Here is a 23,197-nt window from a genome sequence, read left to right on the forward strand (position 1 = left end):
TATGCTTGCGGTTGACCCCTAGACCTTACAGTCCGTCCTATCCCTTCGGGTTGACCCCTAGTCCCTACAGTACGTCTATCCCTTCGGTTGACCCTACACGCCTATCAGTACGTCCTATCCCTTCGGTTGACCCCTAGACCCTACAGTACGTCCCTATCCTTCGGTTGACTATCCCTTCGGTTGACCCCTAGACCCTACAGTACGTGCTATCCCTTCGGTTGACCCCTAGACCCTACAGTACGTCCTATCCCTTCGGTTGACCCCTAGTCCCTACAGTACGTCCTATGCCCTTCGGTTGACCCCTAGACCCTACAGTACGTCCTATCCCTTTGGTTGACCCCTAGTCCCTACAGTACGTCCTATGCCCTTCGGTTGACCCCTAGACCCTACAGTACGTGCTATGCATTTTTCTATTATTTATGTTTTTCTCTCTGCATTGTTGGGAAGGATCCGTAAGCAAACATTTCACTGTTAGTCTACACCTGTTGTTTACGAAGAATGTGACGAACACAATTTGATTGATTTGGTCTGAGAGGACATGACAAATCTAGACAAATCCATATTGTCATGTTGATATCTATCATATCCTCTCAGATCTCCACAAGGGCATAGGGCGAAGGGGATAGGGGTTGATTTGAGACACAGCAACATTTATCAATGCCTTGTCTGCTTCTTCGTGTGCGTGTGTGTACATGCGTGTATGTATCTTTGTGTGTGCATGTGCGTGCTTGTCTTTGTGTGTGTGTGTGTGTGCACGTGCGCGCATGCATGTCTTTGTGTGTGTATCCTGAACGATTAGCGAACTAGAACATAATGTTCATAAGGTTTGGTTTACCCCGTGCCTTGTCTTCACAAAGACTTCCTTTTCACACTTTTTCTGCACCTCAAAGCGTTTCAAGCCTGTTCCGTTTCCTAAGCCCAAACAGCTAATTATAACAGTCACAGTGATTACACTATGTAATGTTCCTGGTCAAAGAGGTAATAATGGGATGCATATGTTGTTAGAGCAGTGTACTAGAGACATTTCAAGAACGGGAGACTAAACTGACTTTTCTGACCAGAATCCCATTGCCAGCCTGACCAGCCCAAATCTAAAAAAAACCAATCTTCCCTAACGTTTACCAAAACCCTTTCCATAACCTCATTTTTACCAACTCAGAAATTAAATATCGGTTTGCACATCAGCCACCACCCTTTGTTTATCTCATTAGAACATACATTATCCAAGAACATATGACACGCGTACAACATCCTGTGTGTTGATGCTGCCATCTAGTGAGACACTGTCTTACTGCAACAGGCTTCTCCTTACCTACAGTAACATATGACATTTTGAACAAATTCTAAATAAAAGTTTATTAAAACAATGGTCAGATCCTTAAAACTATATAAAGTATAATAGTAATAGAACTATCTCGAAACGGTTTATCCCTGAGAGAATGAAACTAATCAGAGTTAGAATTCACAGTTGATTATTAACAGTTTCTTAGAGACTCAATCAGGGACATCTCACTGGCACAGGTAGAATGGGCTTTTCATCTGTTAATAAAGAATTTGCTTTTGGATGTGACCATAAATATAGACAGACACATGGTTTTTGAAAGTTCAACATTTATGGCAAGTATATGATGTACATCACTTATTCTATAAAACTAACAGTAGTATGGTTTATCCATCCACATGCATGAGGATACAGCAGTGCACATTCCAAGTTATTGTGGATAAATAACTTATGATAAATCTACTCATGCTGTTGATTAGTTAACATTGTCCTGGGTCCTGATTCTCAACATTTTTCCTAAATTGTGCCCTTGTACACACAACAGCTAACGCTTCCAACAATCCAACGCTTTTAAATTCATGGGTGGGCATGTGGAGAATAGGGACACAGCCATTGAGTGAAAAATCAGTGGGGGTTAGGGTTGTGTTGTATCAAACACACTAACAAAAGGCTTCACAGTACGATTCAAACCTTGTCTGTCTGTGACTGTCTATTCACAGGCTCCACAATGGAGGCTGCTGTCTGAGCAGCACAGCAGACACGTACAATACAGTGAACTGACTGTGGTTAATTTAATCCAGCCATCTGTAATCACACTACGGCTGCTGTCACAACCTGTCATCCCACACCTACAATCATTCAATCAGCCCGAGTCACTCTCCAGCTCCCCCCTCTGTGTGTTTTCTCATCCAAGTCTCGTCTCTCCCCCGTTCATTTCCTCATTAATATATTAATTCATCCATCCATCCATCCATTCTGGTCCCCTCTCACTTTCTGTCAGACCAATTGGCCTGATCTAAACAGGCTTTTCCCTTCTCCACCCAATCCCTCCTTTCTTCTGCTGTGGCGGAGGGTGGGAAGAGGGGGATGAGGTGACCGAGGAGGGAGGGAGGGATTGTCGAGAGAGAAGCTCCTTGAAGACAGAGTCCATCTGGCGGCAGACCTCCTATGAAATGAATAGAGGCAGGAGGGGGACAACGATGAAGGGAAGAGTAGAGGGAATAAGGGAAGAGGGGACAACAATGAAGGGAAGAGTAGAGGGAATAAGGGAAGAGGGGACAACAATGAAGGGAAGAGGGAATGAGGGAAGAGGGGACAACAATGAAGGGAAGAGTAGAGGGAATAAGGGAAGAGGGGACAACAATGAAGAGTAGAGGGAATAAGGGAAGAGGGGACAACAATGAAGGGAAGGTAGAGGGAATGGGGGGGGACAATGATGAAGGAAGAGTAAGAAGGGGAATGAGGGGAAGAGGGGACAATGATGAGGGAAGAGTAGAGGAATAGGGGACAACATGAAGGGAAGAGTGAGGGATGAGGGAGGGGACAACAATGAGGGAAGAGTAGAGGGAATAAAGGGAAGGGGGGACACAATGAAGAAGTAGAGGGAATGAGGGAAGAGGGGACAACATGAAGGGAAGAGAAGAGGGAGAAGGGGACAATGATGAAGGGAAGAGAAGAGGGAGAAGGGGACAATGATGAAGGGAAGAGAAGAGGGAGAAGGGGACAACGATGAAGGGAAGAGAAGAGGGAGAAGGGGACAACGATGAAGGGAAGAGAAGAGGGAGAAGGGGACAATGATGAAGAGGACAGAGATGTTTTTCTTGAGTGGACTCCCTCTAGCGTGACAGCTTACATCTTATTAGTGTACGCTTAGTGAGTTCAATAGTGAGAACAGTAATTGCTACACCTGCTGCTGGTAAATTAGAGAAATTATTTAAATATGAGCATAATGAAAAACATGTCACACCTCGTCAACCTGAACTGTTATATCTTCACTGGACGACAGGTCCTGGGCTCTGTGAAAAACAGAGATTTCAGGTCAAACACTTTGGTTTATTTAGATCACTACAATTTATGGCAACGAATGCTAAAAAACTACTAGCATAACAACTCAATATAACCTGTGAATAGCAGAGTAGATGTTACTATCTAAATTACAGTATGGGTTAGACTCGGTGGTACATGGTAATTCAGTAATAGGTTAAATGTGTCCTTATTACAGTGTAATTACACTAACAAGTATTGTAGTTTACTGTAATAACTCATGGTTAAACTGTAATAACAACATGCAACTGGTGGTAATTTCAGTCTGTAATTACAGAGGTGAAACAAATGCTTGTAACCACTCTTGTTAGAAATGGGCAAGTTTTCCACTAAATGCACCAATTTAGTGTTTTGTTTCTTCTCATCCGATTCAGTAACGACTGTCACAAGGTTGTAATCTCTCCTGGACAGATCTAACCTGGGTGTCCGAGATTAGAAAGGTTGGAGGCTCAATAGGCTCTAATTACCTACCTGTGAATGCACACCCTTCAAAGTGACTGTGTATGTTGCCTATTATGACAACCTGAACCTCCTTACCATCCAAATGAAGTGTATAGTGAGGGTTACTCAAATGAAGTGTATAGTGAGGGTTACTCAAATGAAGTGTATAGTGAGGGTTACTCAAATGAAGTGTATAGTGAAGGGGTTACTCAAATGGAAGTGTAATAGTGAGGGTTACTCAAATGAAAGTGTATAGTGAGGTTACTCAAATGGAGTGTATAGTGAGGGTTACTCAAATGGAGTGTATAGTGAGGGTTACTCAAATGGAGTGTATAGTGAGGGTTACTCAAATGAAGTTGTATAGTGAGGGTTACTCAATGGAGTGTATAGTGAGGGTTACTCAAATGGAGTGTATAGTGAGGGTTACTCAAATGGAGTGTATAGTGAGGGTTACTCAAATGAAAGTGTATAGTGAGGGTTACTCAAAATGAAGTGTATAGTGAGGGTTACTCAAATGAAGTGTATAGTGAGGGGTACTTACTTGTAATGAATATGTACCTACATAGTACATTACCATATACTTACTTTCAACTCATTACCAACAAACAAAAAGATGGGCTTGTACTTTAGCTAACTTTATGCCTTACATTTCTTACAAAATAGGGACTTTTATTGTTGGATTAATAATATGATTAATTAAAGTAAACGAAGATATGGGCCTACTCAATAAATTAAATCTAATCTCTATTATCTGTATGGTAAGTAGCCTAGCTACAGTAGCTAGCTAATTCAGAGAGAACAGGATTGTCGTTTTCTCCCTTTTTAACATTACAAGTAACAATGGAAATCGACAACGTGTATGTCTTGATTCTTTCTTGTGAGTATTTTCCCATCCTGGAGTCTGCGATCTTGTGGGAATCTATAGCAGAGAAGTAACTCTAGACTGGTTATATCACATTATCAGGCAAACATAGATTTTTGATGTCCATTACTGGGCATTACAGGAAAGCCCCATACAAACCGCCACAAAAGATTTTTCAACTAACCTGTACTTGGAGATCCTCTTTTCACCAAATCGAGAACGAAGAAAGTGCCTTAGAAATGTCTTGTTCCAGTCGCAGGTGGTTCTACAAACAACAGCGAGAACTCAGAAACATATTAAATCCATGTTTTGTACCACACGAGGAGGTTCCTCGCCATCTTAGCTGCCGCACATCTAGGATTTCCCAGCGTCTTTGTAGGAGCTAGTCATTTCTATGCAACGCGGTGTAGAAGTCACACGGTGCAACCAAACCAAAGAGCTAACACATGCTGATTGTGGACTTCAGGAAACAGCAGAGGGAGCACCCCCTATCCACATCGACGGGTCAGTAGTGGAGAAGGTGGAAAGTTTTAAGTTCCTCGGTGTACACATCACGGAACAACTGAATTTGGTCCACCCACACAGACAGCGTTGTGAAGAAGGCGCAGCAGCGCCTCTTCAACCTCAGGAGGCTGAAGAAATTCGGCTTGTCACCAAAAGCACTCACAAACTTCTACAGATGCACAATCGAGAGCATCCTGTCGGGCTGTATCACCGCCTGGTACGGCAACTGCTCCGCCCACAACCGTAAGGCTCTCCAGAGGGTAGTGAGGTCTGCAGAACGCATCACCAGGGGCAAACTACCTGCCCTCCAGGACACCTACACCACCCGATGTCACAGGAAGGCCATAAAGATCATCAAGGACAACAACCACCCAAGCCACTGCCTGTTCACCCGCTATCATCCAGAAGGCGAGGTCAGTACAGGTGCATCAAAGCAGGGACCGAGAGACTGAAAAACAGCTTCTATCTCAAGGCCATCAGACTGTTAAACAGCCACCACTAACATTTAGCGGCCGCTGCCAACATACTGACTCAACTCCAGCCACTTTAAAAATGGGAATTGATGGAAATTATGTAAAAATGTACCACTAGCCACTTTAAGCAATGCCACTTAATACAATGTTTACATACCCTACATTACCCATCTCATATGTATATACTGTACTCTATATCATCTACTGCATCTTGCCATCTTTATGCAATACATGTACCACTAGCCACTTTAAACTATGCCACTTTATGTTTACATACCTACAGTACTCATCTCATACGTATATACCGTACTCTATACCATCTACTGCATCTGCCATGCCGTTCTGTACCACCACTCATTCATATATCTTTATGTACATATTCTTTATCCCTTTACACTTGTGTGTGTGTGTAAGGTAGTAGTGTGGAATTGTTAGGTTAGATTACTGTTGGTTATTACTGCCCGAAGATCTTTGTCCCGGGGGGGGGGGGGTGGGGGGGGGGGAATAAAAAACCTTTATTGAAAAAAAAAAAAAAAGCCCGGCCCAAAACAAAGGGGGGGCCATGTATTTTTTCGCGGGGGGGGGGGCCCCCGTACACCTTTCCCCCCGCCTCGTGGGGGGGGGGGGCATTAACATCTGCTAACCATGTGTATGTGACTAATAAAATTTGATTTGATTTGATTTGACATGCAAGAGTCATATCTCACTCGATACAAAACATGGATTTATCTTTCTGAATATATGTTTTTTGTAGAACCACCTGCAACTGGAAACAGATCATTATTTCTAAGAATAACTTAGTTCACAGAATCAAGAATGAAGATAGTATCACCAAGAACAGGTTAGTTGAAAAAAAATCAATGGTGGTGGTTTGTATGGGGCTTCCCTGTAACGCCCAGTAATGGACACCAACATATTTCGGAAAGTATTTAGACGTCTTGACTTTTTCCACAATTTGTTACATTACAGCTTTATTCTAAATTGATTAAATCGTTCCCCCCCTCATCAATCTACAAACAATACCCTATAATGACAAGCAAAAATTAAACTTTTGCAGCGATTTCAGCCTCGAGTCTTCTTGGGTAGGACGCTACAAGCTTAGCACACCTGTATTGGGGAGTTTCTCCCATTCTTCTCTGCAGATCCTCTCAAGGTCTTTTCAGGTTGGATGGGGAGCATCGCTACACAGCTATTTTCATGTCTCTCCAGAGATGTTCAACAGGGTTCGAGTCCTGGCTCTGGCTGGGCCACTCAAGGACATTCAGAGACTTGTCCCAAAGCCAATCCTGCATTGTCTTGGATGTGTGCTTAGGGTCGTTGTTCTGTTGGAAGGTGAACCTTCGCCCCAGTCTGAGGTCCTGAGTGCTTGGAGCAGGTTTTCATCAAGGATCTCTCTGTACTTTGCTCCGTTTATCTTTCCCTCAGTCCTGACTAGTCTACCAGTCCCGGCAGCTGAAAAACATCCCCACAGCATGACGCTGCCACCACCATGCTTCACCGTAGGGATGGTGCCAGGTTTCCTCCAGACGTGACGCTTGGCATTCAAGCCAAAGAGTTCAAACCCTGGTTTCATCATACTAGAGAATCTTGTTTCTCATGGTCTGAGAGTCCTTTAGGTGCCTTTTGGCAAACTCCAAGCGGGCTGTCATGTGCCTTTTACTGAGGAGTGGCTTCCGTCTAGCCACTCTACCATAAAGGCCTGATTGTTGGAGTGCTGAAGAGATGGTTGTCCTTCTGGAAGGTTCTCCAATCTCAACAGAGGAACTCTGGAGCTCTGTCAGAGTGACCATCGGGTTCTTGGTAAACTCCCTGACCTGATCAATGCTGCAGAAATGTTTGGGTACCAATTCCCCAGATCTGTGCCTTGACACAATCCTGTCTCGGAGCTCTACAGACAATTATTTCGACTTCATGGCTTGGTTTTAGCTCTGACATGCACTGTCAACTGTGGGACCTGATATAGACAGGTGTGTGCTTTTCCATATCATGTCCAATCAATTGAATTTACCACAGGTGGACTCCAATCAAGTTGTAGAAACATCTCAAGGATGATCAATGGAAACAGGATGCACCGGAGCTCAATTTACAGTCTCATAAAAAAGGGTCTGAATACTTATGTAAATAGGGTATCCGTTTTTAATTTGTAATAAATTAACAAACATTTCTAAAAACCTGTTTTTGCTTTGTCATTATGGGGCATTGTGTATAGATTGATGGGGGGAAATAATTATTTAATCAATTTTAAAATAAAGTTGTAAAGTAACAAAATTTGGAAAAAGTCTGAATACTTTCCGAATGCACTGTATATCACATTAGCTGTCCTACAATCTGTTGCTAGTAGAGAGGAAGAATGTATGAATGTATGACAATTTAGCAAAGACACTGTACAATTAGCCTGATAGCTAGCTAGCTATCATCACAGACCTTCCTCCAATATCTCTGCTGTCATCAGTACCATGTTTCTATCAATTAGGGTTTAGGCTATAGGTAGGCATGGTTACCTAGTTATCCAGCTAGCATTATACTAATAATGGTGAACACTAATAAGCTAGCTAGCTAGTGTTAACATTGAAAAGAAGCTACTAATAGGTGTGTTGACACAAGTAACTAATGTTAATATGCTGGGTGTGTCTCACTTAATACCCTTTCTTTGGGTACCGTACGGATACCCTGAGAACAAGGTTCAGGGAAGACCATTGAGCTCAGCTAGCTAGCTAGCTAGCTAGATAACTTTATCTGTCAAGACATGGAAAGTCTATTCTGTATTTTAATAAAGTTAGCTAGCTAGCCTATTTATTCATTTTTTATTTTACCTTTATTTAACTAGGCAAGTCAGTTAAGAACAAATTCTTATTTTCAATGACAGCCTAGGAACAGTGGGTTAACTGCCTTGTTCAGGGGCAGAACGACAGATTTTTACCTTGTCAGCTCGGGGATTCGATCTTGCAACCTTTTGGTTACTAGTCCAACGCTCTAACCACTAGGCTACCTGCCACCCGAGTTGGTAGGCCTACCAAAAATGGCAGCTAATGTTTGCCAGCTAGCTAGCCAACAATAGGCTAGCTAGCTAACTACCTATGCTAAATTGTCCAGCACAATTTCTATATCCAAAAAGCAAAACAAATTGCATTGAAAACCTACCTTATCTCTAGTCTGTGGACGTTTTTGTCTCCTCCACAACACTTTGTTTCTTTTGCGGCAATCATCTTATGGTTTGGATTTTGCACATAACCGGATCCCGGTTCTTTGCACACTGTCAGTATGAGTTTGAGGTCACTGACCATTTCGAATCCCACTGTACCTTCTCCGCTGTGCAATCCGGTTTCCGAGCCGGTCACGGGTGCACCTCAGCCACGCTCAAGGTACTGAACGATATCATAACCGCCATCGATAAAAGACAATACTATGCAGCCGTCTTCATCGACCTGGCCAAGGCTTGACTCTGTCAATCACCTTATTCTTATCGGCAGACTGAATAGCCTTGGTTTTTCTAATGACTGCCTCGCCTGGTTCACCAACTACTTTGCAGACGGAGTTCAGTGTGTCAAATCGGAGGGCATGTTGTCCGGWCCTCTGGCAGTCTCTATGGGGGTACCACAGGGTTCAATTCTCGGGCCGACTCTTTTCTCTGTATATATCAATGATGTCGCTCTTGCTGCGGGTGATTCTCTGATCCACTTCTATGCAGACGATACCATTCTGTATACTTCTGGCACTTCCTTGGACACTGTGCTAACTAACCTCCAAACGAGCTTCAATGCAATACAACACTCCTTCCGTGGCCTCCAACTGCTCTTAAACGCTAGTAAAACCAAATGCATGCTTTTCAACCGTTCGCTGCCCGCACCCGCCCGCCCGACTAGCATCACCACCCTGGACGGTTCCGACCTAGAATATGTGGACAACTATAAATACCTAGGTGTCTGGTTAGACTGTAAACTCTCCTTCCAGACTCATATTAAACATCACCAATCCAAAATCAAATCTAGAATCGGCTTTCTATTTCACAAACAAAGCCTCCTTCACTCACGCCGCCAAACTTACCCTAGTAAAACTGACTATCCTACCGATCCTCGGCGATGTCATCTACAAAATAGCTTCCAATACTCTACTCAGCAAATTGGATGCAGTCTATCCCAGTGCCATCCGTTTTGTTACCAAATCACCTTATACCATCCACCACTGAGACCTGTATGCTCTAGTCGGCTGGCCCTCGCTACATATTCGTCGCCAGATCCACTGGCTCCAGGTCATCTATAAGTCTATGCTAGGTAAATCTCCGCCTTATTTCAGTTCACTGGTCACGATAACAACACCCACCCGTAGCACACGTTCCAGCAGGTATATCTCACTGATCATCCCCAAAGCCAACACCTCATTTGGCCGCCTTTCCTTCCAGTTCTCTGCTGCCAGTGACTGGAACGAATTGCAAAAATCGCTGAAGTTGGAGACTTTTATTTCCCTCACCAACTTTAAACATCAGCTATCTGAGCAGTTAACCAATCGCTGCAGCTGTACATAGTCCATCTGTAAAGAGCCCACCCAATCTACCTACCTCATCCCCATATTGTTTTTATTTACTTTTCTGCTCTTTTGCACACCAGTATCTCTACTTGCACATCATCATCTGCTCATTGATCACTCCAGTGTTAATCTGCTAAATTGTAATTATTTGCTCCTATGGCCTATTTATTGCCTACCTCCTCATGCCTTTTGCACACACTGTATATAGACTTTCTTTTTTTTCTACTGTGTCATTGACTTGTTTATTGTGTTATTGGCTTCTTGATTGTTTATTCCATGTGTAACTCTGTGTTGTTGTCTGTGTCACACTGCTTTCCTTTATCTTGACCAGGTCGCAGTTGTAAATGAGAACTTGTTCTCAACTAGCCTACCTGGTTAAATAATGGTGAAATTAAAAATAAATTTAAAAAGGTCGTTATTTCGAGCACGTAGTGGAGATCTTGATGTGATGCCTTAATTCCTAGAATAAATAAATAAGTGCTCCAATGCATCCCATCCAAAAGTGAGAATATTCTTCAACCGTAAAAAACCCTTGCTAGGTTACATGATGAAATAAGAGGTTGACCATTTTAAGTGAATTTATAAACCATTATTCAACCAAGCACTGAATGACCATCTCACAATTTTAGCCTTAACTATTTATTCATGTTTTAAAGATGTTTGATTGATGCTTAATTAAGTAATTCACCCATTGTCAAGCCCGGTCGTCCTTAGCTACTGTTGCTATCCAGGTCAAATGCACCGTTAAATGTTTTAACAATTTAAACAAATTTGGGATGTTAACCCCTTATTTTTGCCATGATGCTGATAAGCTTCCATGCATTTCAAACAAAAGCTGGACCTGGGCATCGGACTCCAGAGCCCTTTACAGCAAAGTGGTTGGTTTTCAATTGGCTACCACTTCTAACATGGTTAGCACAGGCTGATAAATGGTGCGTTGGGATGCTATCGGAAACGTTAACATTTGTAACAAGCATGGTAACAAGAATTCGTTGTTACAATTACCACCAGTTGCATGTTGTTAGTACAGGGTACTATGAATTATTACGTTAAATTACAATACTTGTTACAGTGTAATTACTTATTTAATAAGGACCATTTAAAATGAAGTGTTACTGAAGTATCTTTGATGGTACTTACTCTTTGCTTATGTATCCGGGGGAGAGGGGCCATCCCTGTGGGGTTATGGGGAACTGTAAGGTGAACTTTCCTCCAGGGGTCACAGTGCCCCCTCCTGGGGACTGTCTTGAACTGCAGCTGCTGTTGGCTCGAGATCGCTCCCCCTTTGACTCGGACTCTGGATCAAGAGTTTACATTTATTTGACTGGGACAATGCACATCAATCAACATTTCTGTAAATGTGTCAGATTTAGCCAGCTGGATAGTTTCCATCCATAGTTGAGAAATGTTTCTCATAAAGCTTAGATGGGACAAACAATATCTCAGAGTCAAATGATTGATTCTCAAAACACACAATGATGAAGATAACAGCTGTCCCTGTTTTACCTTCTTTACTGTGGTGTTCTGAATCCCCTTCTCCCTCCTCACTGCAAAATAAACACAGACCATCACCATCATGTGTGTGTGTCTAGGTCGCTGTCCATCTATCCATGTGTTGTCTCTCACCAGTCGTCTTGCTGCAGCGTCATGCATTTCTCATACACTGGTCCCTGTAGCTCGGCCAGGCTGGGGAAGATGCTCTCGTGCTGCAAGATGATGCTCTTCACCAGGGAGTTGATCTGAGGCTGCAAGGTAACAACATCATCATCCTGCGCCCCTCGTAGCAGACTGGGGCCGAAGCACACAGCCAGGTTATAGGGCTGCATCATGTTCTCATCGCTGTACTGAGACACACTGGGAGGAGAGAAGAATAAAAACTAAATAATCAGAGCTGAAATTTGACAGTTTAAGTTCATACTGCTGGACTCAGACACGGCCTGGTCAAAAGTAGTGCACTATATCGGGAACAGGGTGCTATTTGGGACGCATCCTAACTTTATTTTAGGGGGAAAAAACCATCTGGTTCTCTCTGAGGTTCCTTGACTTCCTCTTCTCTGAACAGACAGCTTTCTGGTAAGTTTATGGTTAGTTCCCCTTGACAATGACATGGACAAAGTACTTGACTTGGACATACAGTGCAGTATATGTGCCCCAAACCAAAGTGACAGCAGAGATACTCACTGATGGAGGAATGCAAAGAGGTATCTCATGACGGTGCTGACAGGTGGAGGATAGGAGGAGATGACGGATTTGAGTTTAGCTGCTCTCTCCGTCTCGTTGTCGATCTCTGGAAGTGTACAACAGAGAAAGAGATGAACAGGAAAAGCATATACAAACCTACACAATATACACATGCACATGCACAGACTTACGTGCGTACTCCAGGAGCTGAGCGGTGCTGTCCTGAGGAAAGAGAGGGTTCTCCAGGGTTCTAAAATAGAGTTTCAGTACTCCTGCTACTGAGTCCAAGTCACACCTGCTGTCTGCCACAGGGTCCTCTCCTACAGGGAATGCCCAGGGCACACTGCCCACCATTATTAATGATCAACACTACAACACAGGATTATGGCTTCACTAGATAAATACCAGACCTGGGTTCAAATAGTACTTGATTTGTTTTCCTTCAAATACTTTTTGTGTTCAATTGAGCCTGCCTGGGTTTGCATTTTTGGGACTATAACATCGGTTCCATTGTGCCAGGCCAGCTAAACCAAAACAAAGTTTATTCATCCCATAAAAAGGACACAGCAGGTATAAACGGTGCAGAGAAATGCTTACTTGCAAGTTCTCAACAGTTCAGTATTAATATCAATAATAATCAAACGTCAAATCAAAAATATAAGTCAGTACAAAAAAAAATATGCATAGTAATAACTGGTTGTGGTAGAATATGTACACATTATGATATAATAAAGTATTTGAAAGAGAAGAGCGACTTGTTGAACCCAGGTCTGCACTAGATGAAGCTAGAGCAGCAGACAGGAGACAGCAGACAGGGACAGCAGACAGCAGACAGGAAACAGGGAGAGCAGACAGGGACAGCAGATGGGGACAGCAGACCAGGACAAAAGACAGGAGATTGGGACAGCAGACTGGGACAGCAAACAGGAGACAGCAGACAGGCCTACCTCGCTCAAAGGCATCTCTCAGACTGTTGACCTTCCCCTGAGACCCTGGTACTCTGAAGATACCCTCATGGTGGAGACCTACAGTATGGGATGGATTGATATGAAGACATTGACAAAAACACAGTAAATTTGTTGCTTGTAATGTACACTACAGTGCAATAGCAGAGTGTCTTGTTCCAGGTGCATGTTCTGGCAGGAACATGTTCCACACAGTATCAGGATGGATATGCATCAAGCTAAGATGATAAGGTGTGTTCTGCTGGGCTGTTTCAATGGCTCACCGTTAAGGTTGATGAAGCGAATGCAGCTTTCCACCACTACCGGTATCTCCTGTCCTGATGCCTGTATGAAGGAGAGCATGTCTCCGGTGAAGAGTTTGTGGGTGTACTGGACGCTGGGTTGACTCTTGCTCCTCACACGCAATAACTTCCTGGAAGGGGTGGAGACACCTCTAGTCAGTTGAGTATAGCACAGTGCACTAAACTGTTATGTCACTCTTATGAGGCAGTTATAAAGGCCTTACAGAGGAATGTAACTCTACCTGGCCTGATGACCATTGGTTGGTTCAGCTAGGCAGGGAAGAAAAAGCAATGATTAAGATAATAACAGCTATATTTTAGAAAATAAATGGCCACAATGACACTTGGGTTGTAATCGAGCCTGCCTCTTTGTGAACGAGTGGAATTATGAACAGTGGTTTGTTCGTTATGTTCGCCTGCCTCCCCTCGACTTGCCTTTTTAGAAGCACATTCACCCCCCTCTCAAACGTCTATCTCCGCCCTCTCGGTGCACAGGATGAGGGCCTGAGACGTGACACCAACTAACCCAGCTCTGAGTCGGCTCCGGACTCAACTAGTCTACTAGACACGCTGCTGACAGTGTCTCAGAGAATGACTGCACAGCTACCCCCTTCCAGATCTTACTAAAACTCCAAGCCTGGGTACTGCCCTGATGGGGCTATAAGTCGTGTTGAACAGTTGTGTTTATTACAGAAGTAGTTAGTGCTGTACCTTTCTCAACCGCCACTTTAAGCAGATCATGTTTTGCCTGTAGTTTAGATACCAGAGAGCTTTTACAGAGATACTCCTTCACGTTCTGAGGGAAGATATAAAACACAACTCTTCATGATGATGAAAATGTTCATCATCATCTACTTGTATTTCAATCTCATCATTAATATCATTAATACCATCATCACCACAATTGTTACCATAACCACCACTATTACAGTGAACTACTGTTGGCCTGTGTAGGTCAGTGTAATAATGACTCACAGCACAGTAGAGTGCCTCAGTCTCCTGCAGGTTGGCTCTCCGTCTGGCCAGACTGGGTCTGCTACTGCTGCTGGCCAGGCTCTCACTGCTTCCCCCCTGACCTTGGCTCTGAGACGGGATCTGGAGATGGACCTGGGAGCCCTGGGTCTGGTTGCTGGAGGGTGGAGGATCCAGGTCATCATCACTGATACCTTCTAGCAGGGCCGAGCGGGCCGCATGGAGCTTCTTACCTGCCTGGGAGGATGAAGTGTCAACTTATTCTAATCAATTTTGTTCCAATATAAAATGACTGTTGATGATAAAAGGCTTTATAAATGTTATTGATTGATTGGACTGGACTGTACCTCCTCTGTTTCCTGAGTGAACCCGGTGAGCTTTGACTGCAGCTGTTGGAACCTGGTCTCCATCTCACACCTAATCTCCTGTTCTGCACTCACCTCACACACCTAACAGGGACAGGCACAGGGACAGAGACAGGGACAGGCAGAGGGACAGGGACAGATGAGAATCCGGTGATATCAGACAGGTGGGAGCAAAGATACATGACATCCAGATACACAACCCACACATTCTTAAACATAGTTACAGAAAATAAAAGCACACGCACACAGACACTCCCCACCCCACATGACAGCGCTCCACCCCACCCAGTCTACCTGGTCTCCCTCGTGTGGCTGGTAGTGGAAGCGGAGGGGTAGACAGAAGGTGTTGGTGTGAGTCTGTAGCAGGTTGTCTCTGTCCTGAATCTGGTCCAGTCCAGACACAGCAGTGTGGAGCTGCTGCAGCCCTCCACTCAGGTTCTGCTGGGCCCGGGAGCGGCTGGACAGGTAGGAGCGTAGCACACGGGACAGAGAAAGGTGGTAGCCAATGTCTGAACACTGAGGGAGAGATGGAACTGTTGCAGGTGTTGTACTGTATTGATTAGGTTCCAACCATGTTATGTGAACACTGTAAAGGGGTTGTACTGTATTGATTAGGTTCCAACCATGTTATGTGAACACTGTAAAGGGGTTGGTTGTACTGTATTGATTCGGTTCCAACCATGTTATGTGAACACTGTAAAGGGGTTGCCGGCGACAGGTAGCCTGGCGGTTAAGAGCGTTGGGCCAGTAACTGAAAGGTTGCTGGTTTGAATCCCCGAGCAGTCTAGGTGAAACATTTGTCAATGTGCCCTTGAGCAAGGCACTCAACCCTAATTGCTCCTGTAAGTCGCTCTGGATCAGAGCGTCTGCTAAATGACTATGTCAAATGTAATGTTGCCATGAATTTGACAGCCATTTACATGCAGCTGTGGCAAGTAAAAGGCTGAATTTCATATTACGGTAGACTACTGTAATATAAATACAGTATCGAAGCAAGTACTGTCAAATAATCACACAGTACAATACTGTAAAATGTACTGTATTATACTGTAAAAAAGTAAATGCTACCATAATCGGAATGAAATCGGTCCCAGCTGAGAGACTGAAAAACAGCTTCTATCTCAAGGCCATCAGACTGTTAAACAGCCACCACTAGCACAGAGGCTGCTGCCTATAGGCATAGACTAGAAATCATTGGCCACTTTAAGGAATGGAATAGGTGTCTTTTATACAGGTAACGAGTTCAAACAGGTGCAGTTAATACAGGTAATGAGTGGAGAACAGGAGGGCTTCTTAAAGAAAAACGAACAGGTCTGTGAGAGCCGGAATTCTTTCTGGTTGGTAGGTTATCAAATACTTATGTCATGCAATAAAATGCAAAATAATTACTTAAAAATCATACAATGTGATTTTCTGGATTTTTGTTTTAGATTCCGTCTCCCACAGTTGAAGTGTACCTATGATAAAAAATTACAGACCTCTACATGCTTTGTAAGTAGGAAAACCTGCAAAATCGGCAGTGTATCAAATACTTGTTCTCCCCACTGTATGTGACCAATAAAATTTGATTAGATTTGGATGAATGAATAACATTTATTTGGGGGGAGGGGTTTGTATTTTACAGTATTTTACTGTAATTACAAGGGATTGGTGCAAGCAGGTTGGCTGCTAGGTGACATGTTACCACATTACAGCATATTAATGAATATTTGGTGTTTTATATCACTTTCACTTCTAGAGGGCTTAACAAAGGCTTCAGCACAGGCAGCGACAACAGGGCAAAACAGACCAAAAGAACATGGTAAAATGCTCAACCATTAGGTTTAAGACTTGTTGCCATTCCAATCTGCACCCTATACATTTTAAATTGATGGGGCTCTATAACCACATAGGACTTAAATTGGTACAGCATTCTGACTCAGGGAGTCAGAATTGGCACTACAAAGATATAGTAAGTACGGTACTGCATTCTGTGGGGTGGAATTACAGTACCATTCTAAATACAGAAATTCTTTCCCCGACCACAACCATTTCCCACAATGCACCAAAATGTACAGTATGCTGCAGTAAAATGGTACTGTACTTTACTATTGATAATACTCCAAATTACTGTATAATTTACAGTTTTCCGTTACAGTGTATAGTTGTGAGTTCCATGTAATTAAATGTTTGGCTTTAGTTTTAAGTGTCTTCTTTATTCTACCAATGTTAAGTTCAGTTACACAGGTTAAGACAATAGACAATTTACACAGGGTAGTACTCGTCAGGGACGTCACCAAGAATCCAATGGTCACTCTAACAGAGCTCCAAAGTTCCTCTGTGAGATGGGAGAACCTTCCAGAAGGACAACCATCTCTGCAGCACTCCACCAATCAGGCCTTTATGGTAGAGTGTCCAGATGGAAGCCACTCCTCAATAAAAAGGCACGTGACAGCCCGTTGGAGTTTGCCAAAAGACACTTAAAGACTCTTGACCATGAGAAACAAGATTCTCTGGTCTGATGAAACCAAGTTTGAACTCTTTGACCTGAATGCCAAGCTTCACGTCTTGAAGAAACCTGGCACCATCCCTACGGTGAAGCATGGTGGTGGCTGCATCATGCAGTGGGGATGTTTTTCAGTGGCAGGGACTAGGAGACTAGTCAGGATCAATGGAAAGATGAACGGAGCAAAGTACAGAGAGTTCCTTGATGAAAACCTGCTCCAGAGCGCTCAGGACCTCAGACTGGGGCGAAGTTTCACCTTCCAACAGGACAACGACCATAAGCACACAGCAAAGACAATGCAGGATTGGCTTCAGGACAAGTCTCTAAATGTCCTTGAGTGGCCCAGCCCGGACTTGAACCTGATCGAACATCTCTGGAGACCTGAACATAGCTGTGCAGCGACACTCCCCATCCAACCTGACAGAGCTTGAGAAGATCTGCAGAGAAGAACGGGAGAAACTCCCCAAATACAGGTGTGCCAAGCTTGTAGTGTCATACCCAAGAAGACAAGGCTGTAATCGCTGCCAAACGTTCTTCAACCAAGTACTGAGTATAGGGTCGGAATACTTATGTAAATGTGATATTTCCGTTTTTTAATTCATTTCTGTAAAATTTCTAAAAACATGTTTTCGCTTTGTCATCATGTGGTATTGTGATGTCATCATGTGGTATTGTGATGTCATCATGTGGTATTGTGATGTCATCATGTGGTATTGTGTGTAGATTGATGAGGAAAAAACCCAATTCAATCCATTTTAGAAAACAGCTGTAACGTAACAAAATGTGGAAAAAGGTCAAGGGGTCTGAATACTTTCCAAATTTACTGTGTATATAAAGTGTAATAATGGGATGCAAACTTAAAATGTAATACATTTCAACTCTATATCTGACATGGTACAGGTGTGTTCATTTTTTTAAGCCCATAACCATGTGTGTGAGGTGTATACTTTTGTTTAAGAAACACTCTCTGTGACCATGATTTAGCCCACTGCGGTGAAAGGTTATTTAGACAATAGACAATGGTGACTGTGTTAAGACACTTCCAAAGACAGAGACCCAGTTGACACACAGTCAGTGGCTGTGAAGCAGCACTTACGTCCATGAGTGAGGAGAGGTCTTGGAGATAGTACTTGTTCATGGAAGCGTTGGCTGCAGCCAGATTGAGAAGGTAGTCATTACGAGCCTTAGTGCACTTCAACTGGATCTCCTGCACTTTACACTGTCTCTGTAAACACATGGGAATGAGGTAGGACACATACAGTAAACACATGGGAATGAGGTAGGACACATACAGTAAACACATAGGAATGAGGTAAAACACATACAGTAAACACATAGGAATGAGGTAGGACACATACAGTAAACACATAGGAATGAGGTAGGACACAGAGTAAACAAATAGGAATGAGGCAGGACACATACAGTAAACACATAGGAATGAGGCAGGACACATACAGTAAACACATAGGAATGAGGTAGGACACATACAGTAAACACATATCTCCATACTTGAACTCATTTAGACTAGAAAAAGGGATGCGAGGAGTGTTTTTCAGAGAAGAAGAGTTTACTTTCTCAATCTTTTTAGAAGCTCCTTGCTTCTGTTTCTCTGCTTCCTTCAGCTTTCCCTCTGCAGACTCATACTCTGAGTGGTACTGGTAGTAGGTCCGCCACGCCTTTAGACAAACACACACACACACACACACACACAAAGAGAGAGAGAACATCCATCAACACGCCACATCACGCAAATACCAAAACGACTATTTTACATACCACCATATCCTTTTTTCCCCTTTTTTTCTGTTTCCTGAACTTGTCAAACATGTCGGACTTACTGTCTGTAGCTCTGTGGTGACCTTCAACAGCCCATCCTGTAACTGGCTACAGACATCTTTAGTCTGGAAATACAGAGATAATAAGTTAGATAATAAGTTAACCAATAAGTTAGATATAATAGAGACAATAGAGACAGAGAAAGAACAGCGACAACAGATATAAAATAGAGATAGATACAGAATTGAGACAGGGATAGAATAGCGACAAGAGACAGATAGAGTAGAGACCGATAGGATAGAGGCAATATATATATAAAGAATAGACAGAATAGAGACAATAGAGAGATAGAATAGAGACAATAGAGACAGATATAGAGACATAATAGATAACATTGAGAATTGAGACAATAGATACAGAATAGAGAGAGATAGAATAGAGAGAAATAGAAAAGACAGAAATAGAATAGAGACAATAGAGACAGATATATAATAGAGACAGAATAGAGAAAATAGAGAATTGAGACAATAGATACAGAATAGAGACAGAAATAGAATAGAGACATAATAAAGACAGACAAAAATATAATAGAGACAGAGATAGAAAAGAGAGATAGAAAAGAGGCAATGTAGAAAAAATTGAGAAAGAGTTGAAACGATATAGAATAGAGACAGAGCTTGAATAGAAACACAGATAGAATAGAGATAAATAGAATAGCGATATAAATAGAATAAAGTTAGAGACAAATATATAATAGAGACAGAGATAGGATACATATATAGAATAGAGACAGATACATAATAGAGGGAGCTATGGAATAGAGACAAGAGACAGAGCTATAATAGAGACAGCTATGGAATAGAGACAATAGAGACAGAGATATAATAGAGACAGAGACAGAATAGAGACCGAGACAGAATAGAGCCATATATAAGAGACAAGAGACAGAGATAGAATAGAGACAGAATTGAGACAGAAATATAATAGAGACAGAAATATAACAGAGACAGAGAGAATAGAAACATAAATAGAATAAAGTTAAGAGACAAATATATAATAGAGACAGAGAGAATAGATACAGATATAGAATAGATACAGATACAGAATAGAGACAGCTGTAGAATAGAGACAGGGATATAATAGAGACAATACAGACAGAATAAATACAGCGAATCGAGACAATAGATATAGAACAGAGACAGAGATAGAATAGAGACATATATATATATATATAATAGAGACAGATATAGAATAGACAATAGAGAGAGATATAATAGAGACAATAGATATAGAATAGAGAAAGAGAGAATAGAGACAAAGATAGAATGGAGACAAAGATAGACAGACAGAGATAGATATAGAATAGAGACAGAATTGAGAAACAGATAGAACAGAGATCAAACAGAGACATAAGAGACAGAATAGAGGCAATAGATATAGAATAGAGACAGTAGAGACAGTTAAAGAATATAGAATATAGACAGCGATAGACTGGAGAATATAGACAGACATATAATAGAAACAGAGAAATAATAGACATTAGAGACAGACAGAATAGAAGAGAGACAGAGAGAATAGAGACAGAGATAGAATAAAGATAGAGATAGAACAGCGATAAAACAGAGACAGAATAGAGACAGATAGAATATAGACATATAGAGAAAGAGAGAATAGAGACCATAGAGACATAGACAGATATATAATAGAGACAGAGATATAATAGAGATAGAATAGAGACAGAGAGAAGAGACATAGATAGAATAGAGGCATAGATATAATAGAGGCATAGATAGAAGAGACAGACAGAATAGAGATAGAATAGAGGCATAGAAAGAAGAGACAGAGATAGAATAGAGACATAGGATAATAGAGGCATAAGTGTATAGAGGCATAGATAGAAGAGATAGAGATAGAATAGAGACAGAATAGAGACAGAGATGGAATAGAGGCATAGATAGAAGAGGCATACAGTTGAAGTCGGAAGTTTACATACACAAATTTCAAACTATAGTCTTGGCAAGTCAGTTAGGACACAAGTCCTAACTGACTTTGTGCATGACACAAGTCATTTTTCCAACAATTGTTGACAGACAGATTATTTCACTTATAAATCACTGTATCACAATTCCAGTGGGTCAGAAGTTTACATACACTAAGTTGACTGTGCCTTTAAACAGCTTGGAAAATTCCAGAAAATTATGCCATGGCTTTAGAAGCTTCTGATGGGCTAATTGACATAATTTTAGTTAATTGGAGGTGTACCTGTGGTTCTATTTCAAGGTCTAACTTCAAACTCAGTGCCTCTTTGCTTGACATCATGGGAAAATCAAAAGAAATCAGCAAAGTATTCAGAAAAAAAATGGTTCATTCTTGGGAGCAATTTCCAAATGCCTGAAGGTACCACGTTCATCTGTACAAACAATAGTACGCAAGTATAAACACCATGGGACCACACAGCCGTCATACCGCTCAGGAAGGAGACGCGTTCTGTCTCCTAGAGATGAACGTACTCTGGTGCAAATCAATCCCAGAACAACAGCAAAGGACCTTGTGAAGATGCTGGAGGAAACAGTAAAACGAGTCCTATATTGACATAACCTGAAAGGCCGCTCGGCTAGGAAGAAGCCACTGCTCCAAACCCACCATAAAAAAGCCAGACTACGGTTTTCAACTGCACACGGGGACAAAGATTGTACTTTTTGGGGAAATGTCCTCTGGTCTGATTAAACAAAAATAGAACTGTTTGGCCATAATGACCATCGTTATGTTTGGAGGAAAAAGGGGGAGGCTTGCAAGCCGAAGAACACCATCCCAACCGTGAAGCATCATGCTGTGGGGGTGCTTTGCTGCAGGAGGGACTGGTGCACTTCACAAAATAGATGGCGTCATGAGAAAGGAAAATTATGTGGATAAATTGAAGCAACATCTCAAGACATCAGTCAGGAAGTTAAAGCTTGGTCGCAAATGGGTCTTCCAAATGGACAACCCCAAGCATACTTCCAAAGTTGTGGCAAAATGGCTTAAGGACAACAAAGTCAAGGTATTGGAATGGCCATCACAAAGCCCTGACCTCAATCCTATAGAACATTTGTGGGCAGAACTGAAAAAGCGTGTGCGAGCAAAGAGGCCTACAAACCTGACTCAGTTACACCAGCTCTGTCAGGAGGAATGGGCCAAAATTCACCCAACTTATTGTGGGAAGCTTGTGAAAGGCTACCCAAAACGTTTGACCCAAGTTAAACAATTTAAAGGCAATGCTACCAAATACTAATTGAGTGTATGTAAACTTCTGACCCACTGGGAATGTGATGAAAGAAATATAAGCTGAAATAAATAATTCTCTCTACTATTATTCTGACATTTCACATTCTTAAAATAAAGTGGTGATCCTAACTCTCCTAAAACAGGGATTTTTTACTAGGAATAAATGTCAGGAATTGTGAAAAACTAAAAACCAAAATGTATTTGGTTAAGGTGTATGTAAACTTTCGACGTCAACTGTAGATAGAAGAGAGAGATAGAATAGAGACATAGATAGAATAGAGGTAATAGAGACAGATAGAATAGAGACAGAGATAGAAGAGACATTGATAGAAGAGACATTGATACAGAATAGAGATAATAGAGACAGAATAGAGATAGATAGGATTCCCCAGGACTCACTGGAAAACAGTTGCAAGTGTAACTGAATGGACTATCCTGGCTAAATTAATCAAATGAAGATAGAGCAGTACCCTCTTGGCCAGGCGCTGTGTGATCTCCAGACAGTGTGTGAGGGGCTGGGTGAGGGTGGTGCTACAGCTGTCACTCACACCGCTGTGGTCTTTGCTCTCCTGTCTGGTCTGAGCCAGCAGGACCAGCCAACACTGGGCCACAGACTGACCACTGCCAGGCTCCTTCCTGAAAGATAGAGGCACAGGGAAGGGACATGTTTTAACCATAGAAATTAACCACTCTAGTTACTAGAATGGAAAATACTAGAATGGGAAATGTAAAAATAAAAATAAAAGTTCAGGAATAGGCTTAAACTGTGTCTGGGAAAC

At 42.2% G+C, this 23,197-nt stretch overlaps 1 protein-coding gene across 3 annotated transcripts in view; it reads right to left on the reverse strand.

Moving 5' to 3' along the window:
- Positions 1-1,579: 1,579 nt before the first annotated feature.
- Positions 1,580-23,197, reverse strand: part of LOC111966822 (rho GTPase-activating protein 4-like) — a 36,322-nt gene continuing 14,704 nt past the window's right edge. For all 3 annotated transcript variants that reach the window (XM_023991765.1, XM_023991764.2, XM_023991766.1), the window contains exons 4-21: positions 22,889-23,054; positions 19,217-19,279; positions 18,950-19,054; positions 18,475-18,603; positions 15,188-15,409; positions 14,876-14,977; positions 14,532-14,765; positions 14,268-14,352; positions 13,799-13,826; positions 13,539-13,687; positions 13,258-13,335; positions 12,502-12,630; positions 12,311-12,416; positions 11,756-11,983; positions 11,636-11,676; positions 11,270-11,426; positions 3,249-3,297; positions 1,580-2,447 (exon numbers count right to left, since the gene is read on the reverse strand). In XM_023991765.1, coding sequence (XP_023847533.1) covers positions 2,298-2,447; positions 3,249-3,297; positions 11,270-11,426; positions 11,636-11,676; positions 11,756-11,983; positions 12,311-12,416; positions 12,502-12,630; positions 13,258-13,335; positions 13,539-13,687; positions 13,799-13,826; positions 14,268-14,352; positions 14,532-14,765; positions 14,876-14,977; positions 15,188-15,409; positions 18,475-18,603; positions 18,950-19,054; positions 19,217-19,279; positions 22,889-23,054 — 2,221 coding nt within the window. In that variant the 3' untranslated portion in view covers positions 1,580-2,297. The remainder of the gene's footprint in view (positions 2,448-3,248; positions 3,298-11,269; positions 11,427-11,635; positions 11,677-11,755; positions 11,984-12,310; positions 12,417-12,501; positions 12,631-13,257; positions 13,336-13,538; positions 13,688-13,798; positions 13,827-14,267; positions 14,353-14,531; positions 14,766-14,875; positions 14,978-15,187; positions 15,410-18,474; positions 18,604-18,949; positions 19,055-19,216; positions 19,280-22,888; positions 23,055-23,197) is intronic.

The sequence above is a fragment of the Salvelinus sp. IW2-2015 genome, linkage group LG7 (assembly GCF_002910315.2).
Source record: "Salvelinus sp. IW2-2015 linkage group LG7, ASM291031v2, whole genome shotgun sequence".
NCBI classification, from domain to species: Eukaryota; Metazoa; Chordata; class Actinopteri; order Salmoniformes; family Salmonidae; genus Salvelinus; species Salvelinus sp. IW2-2015.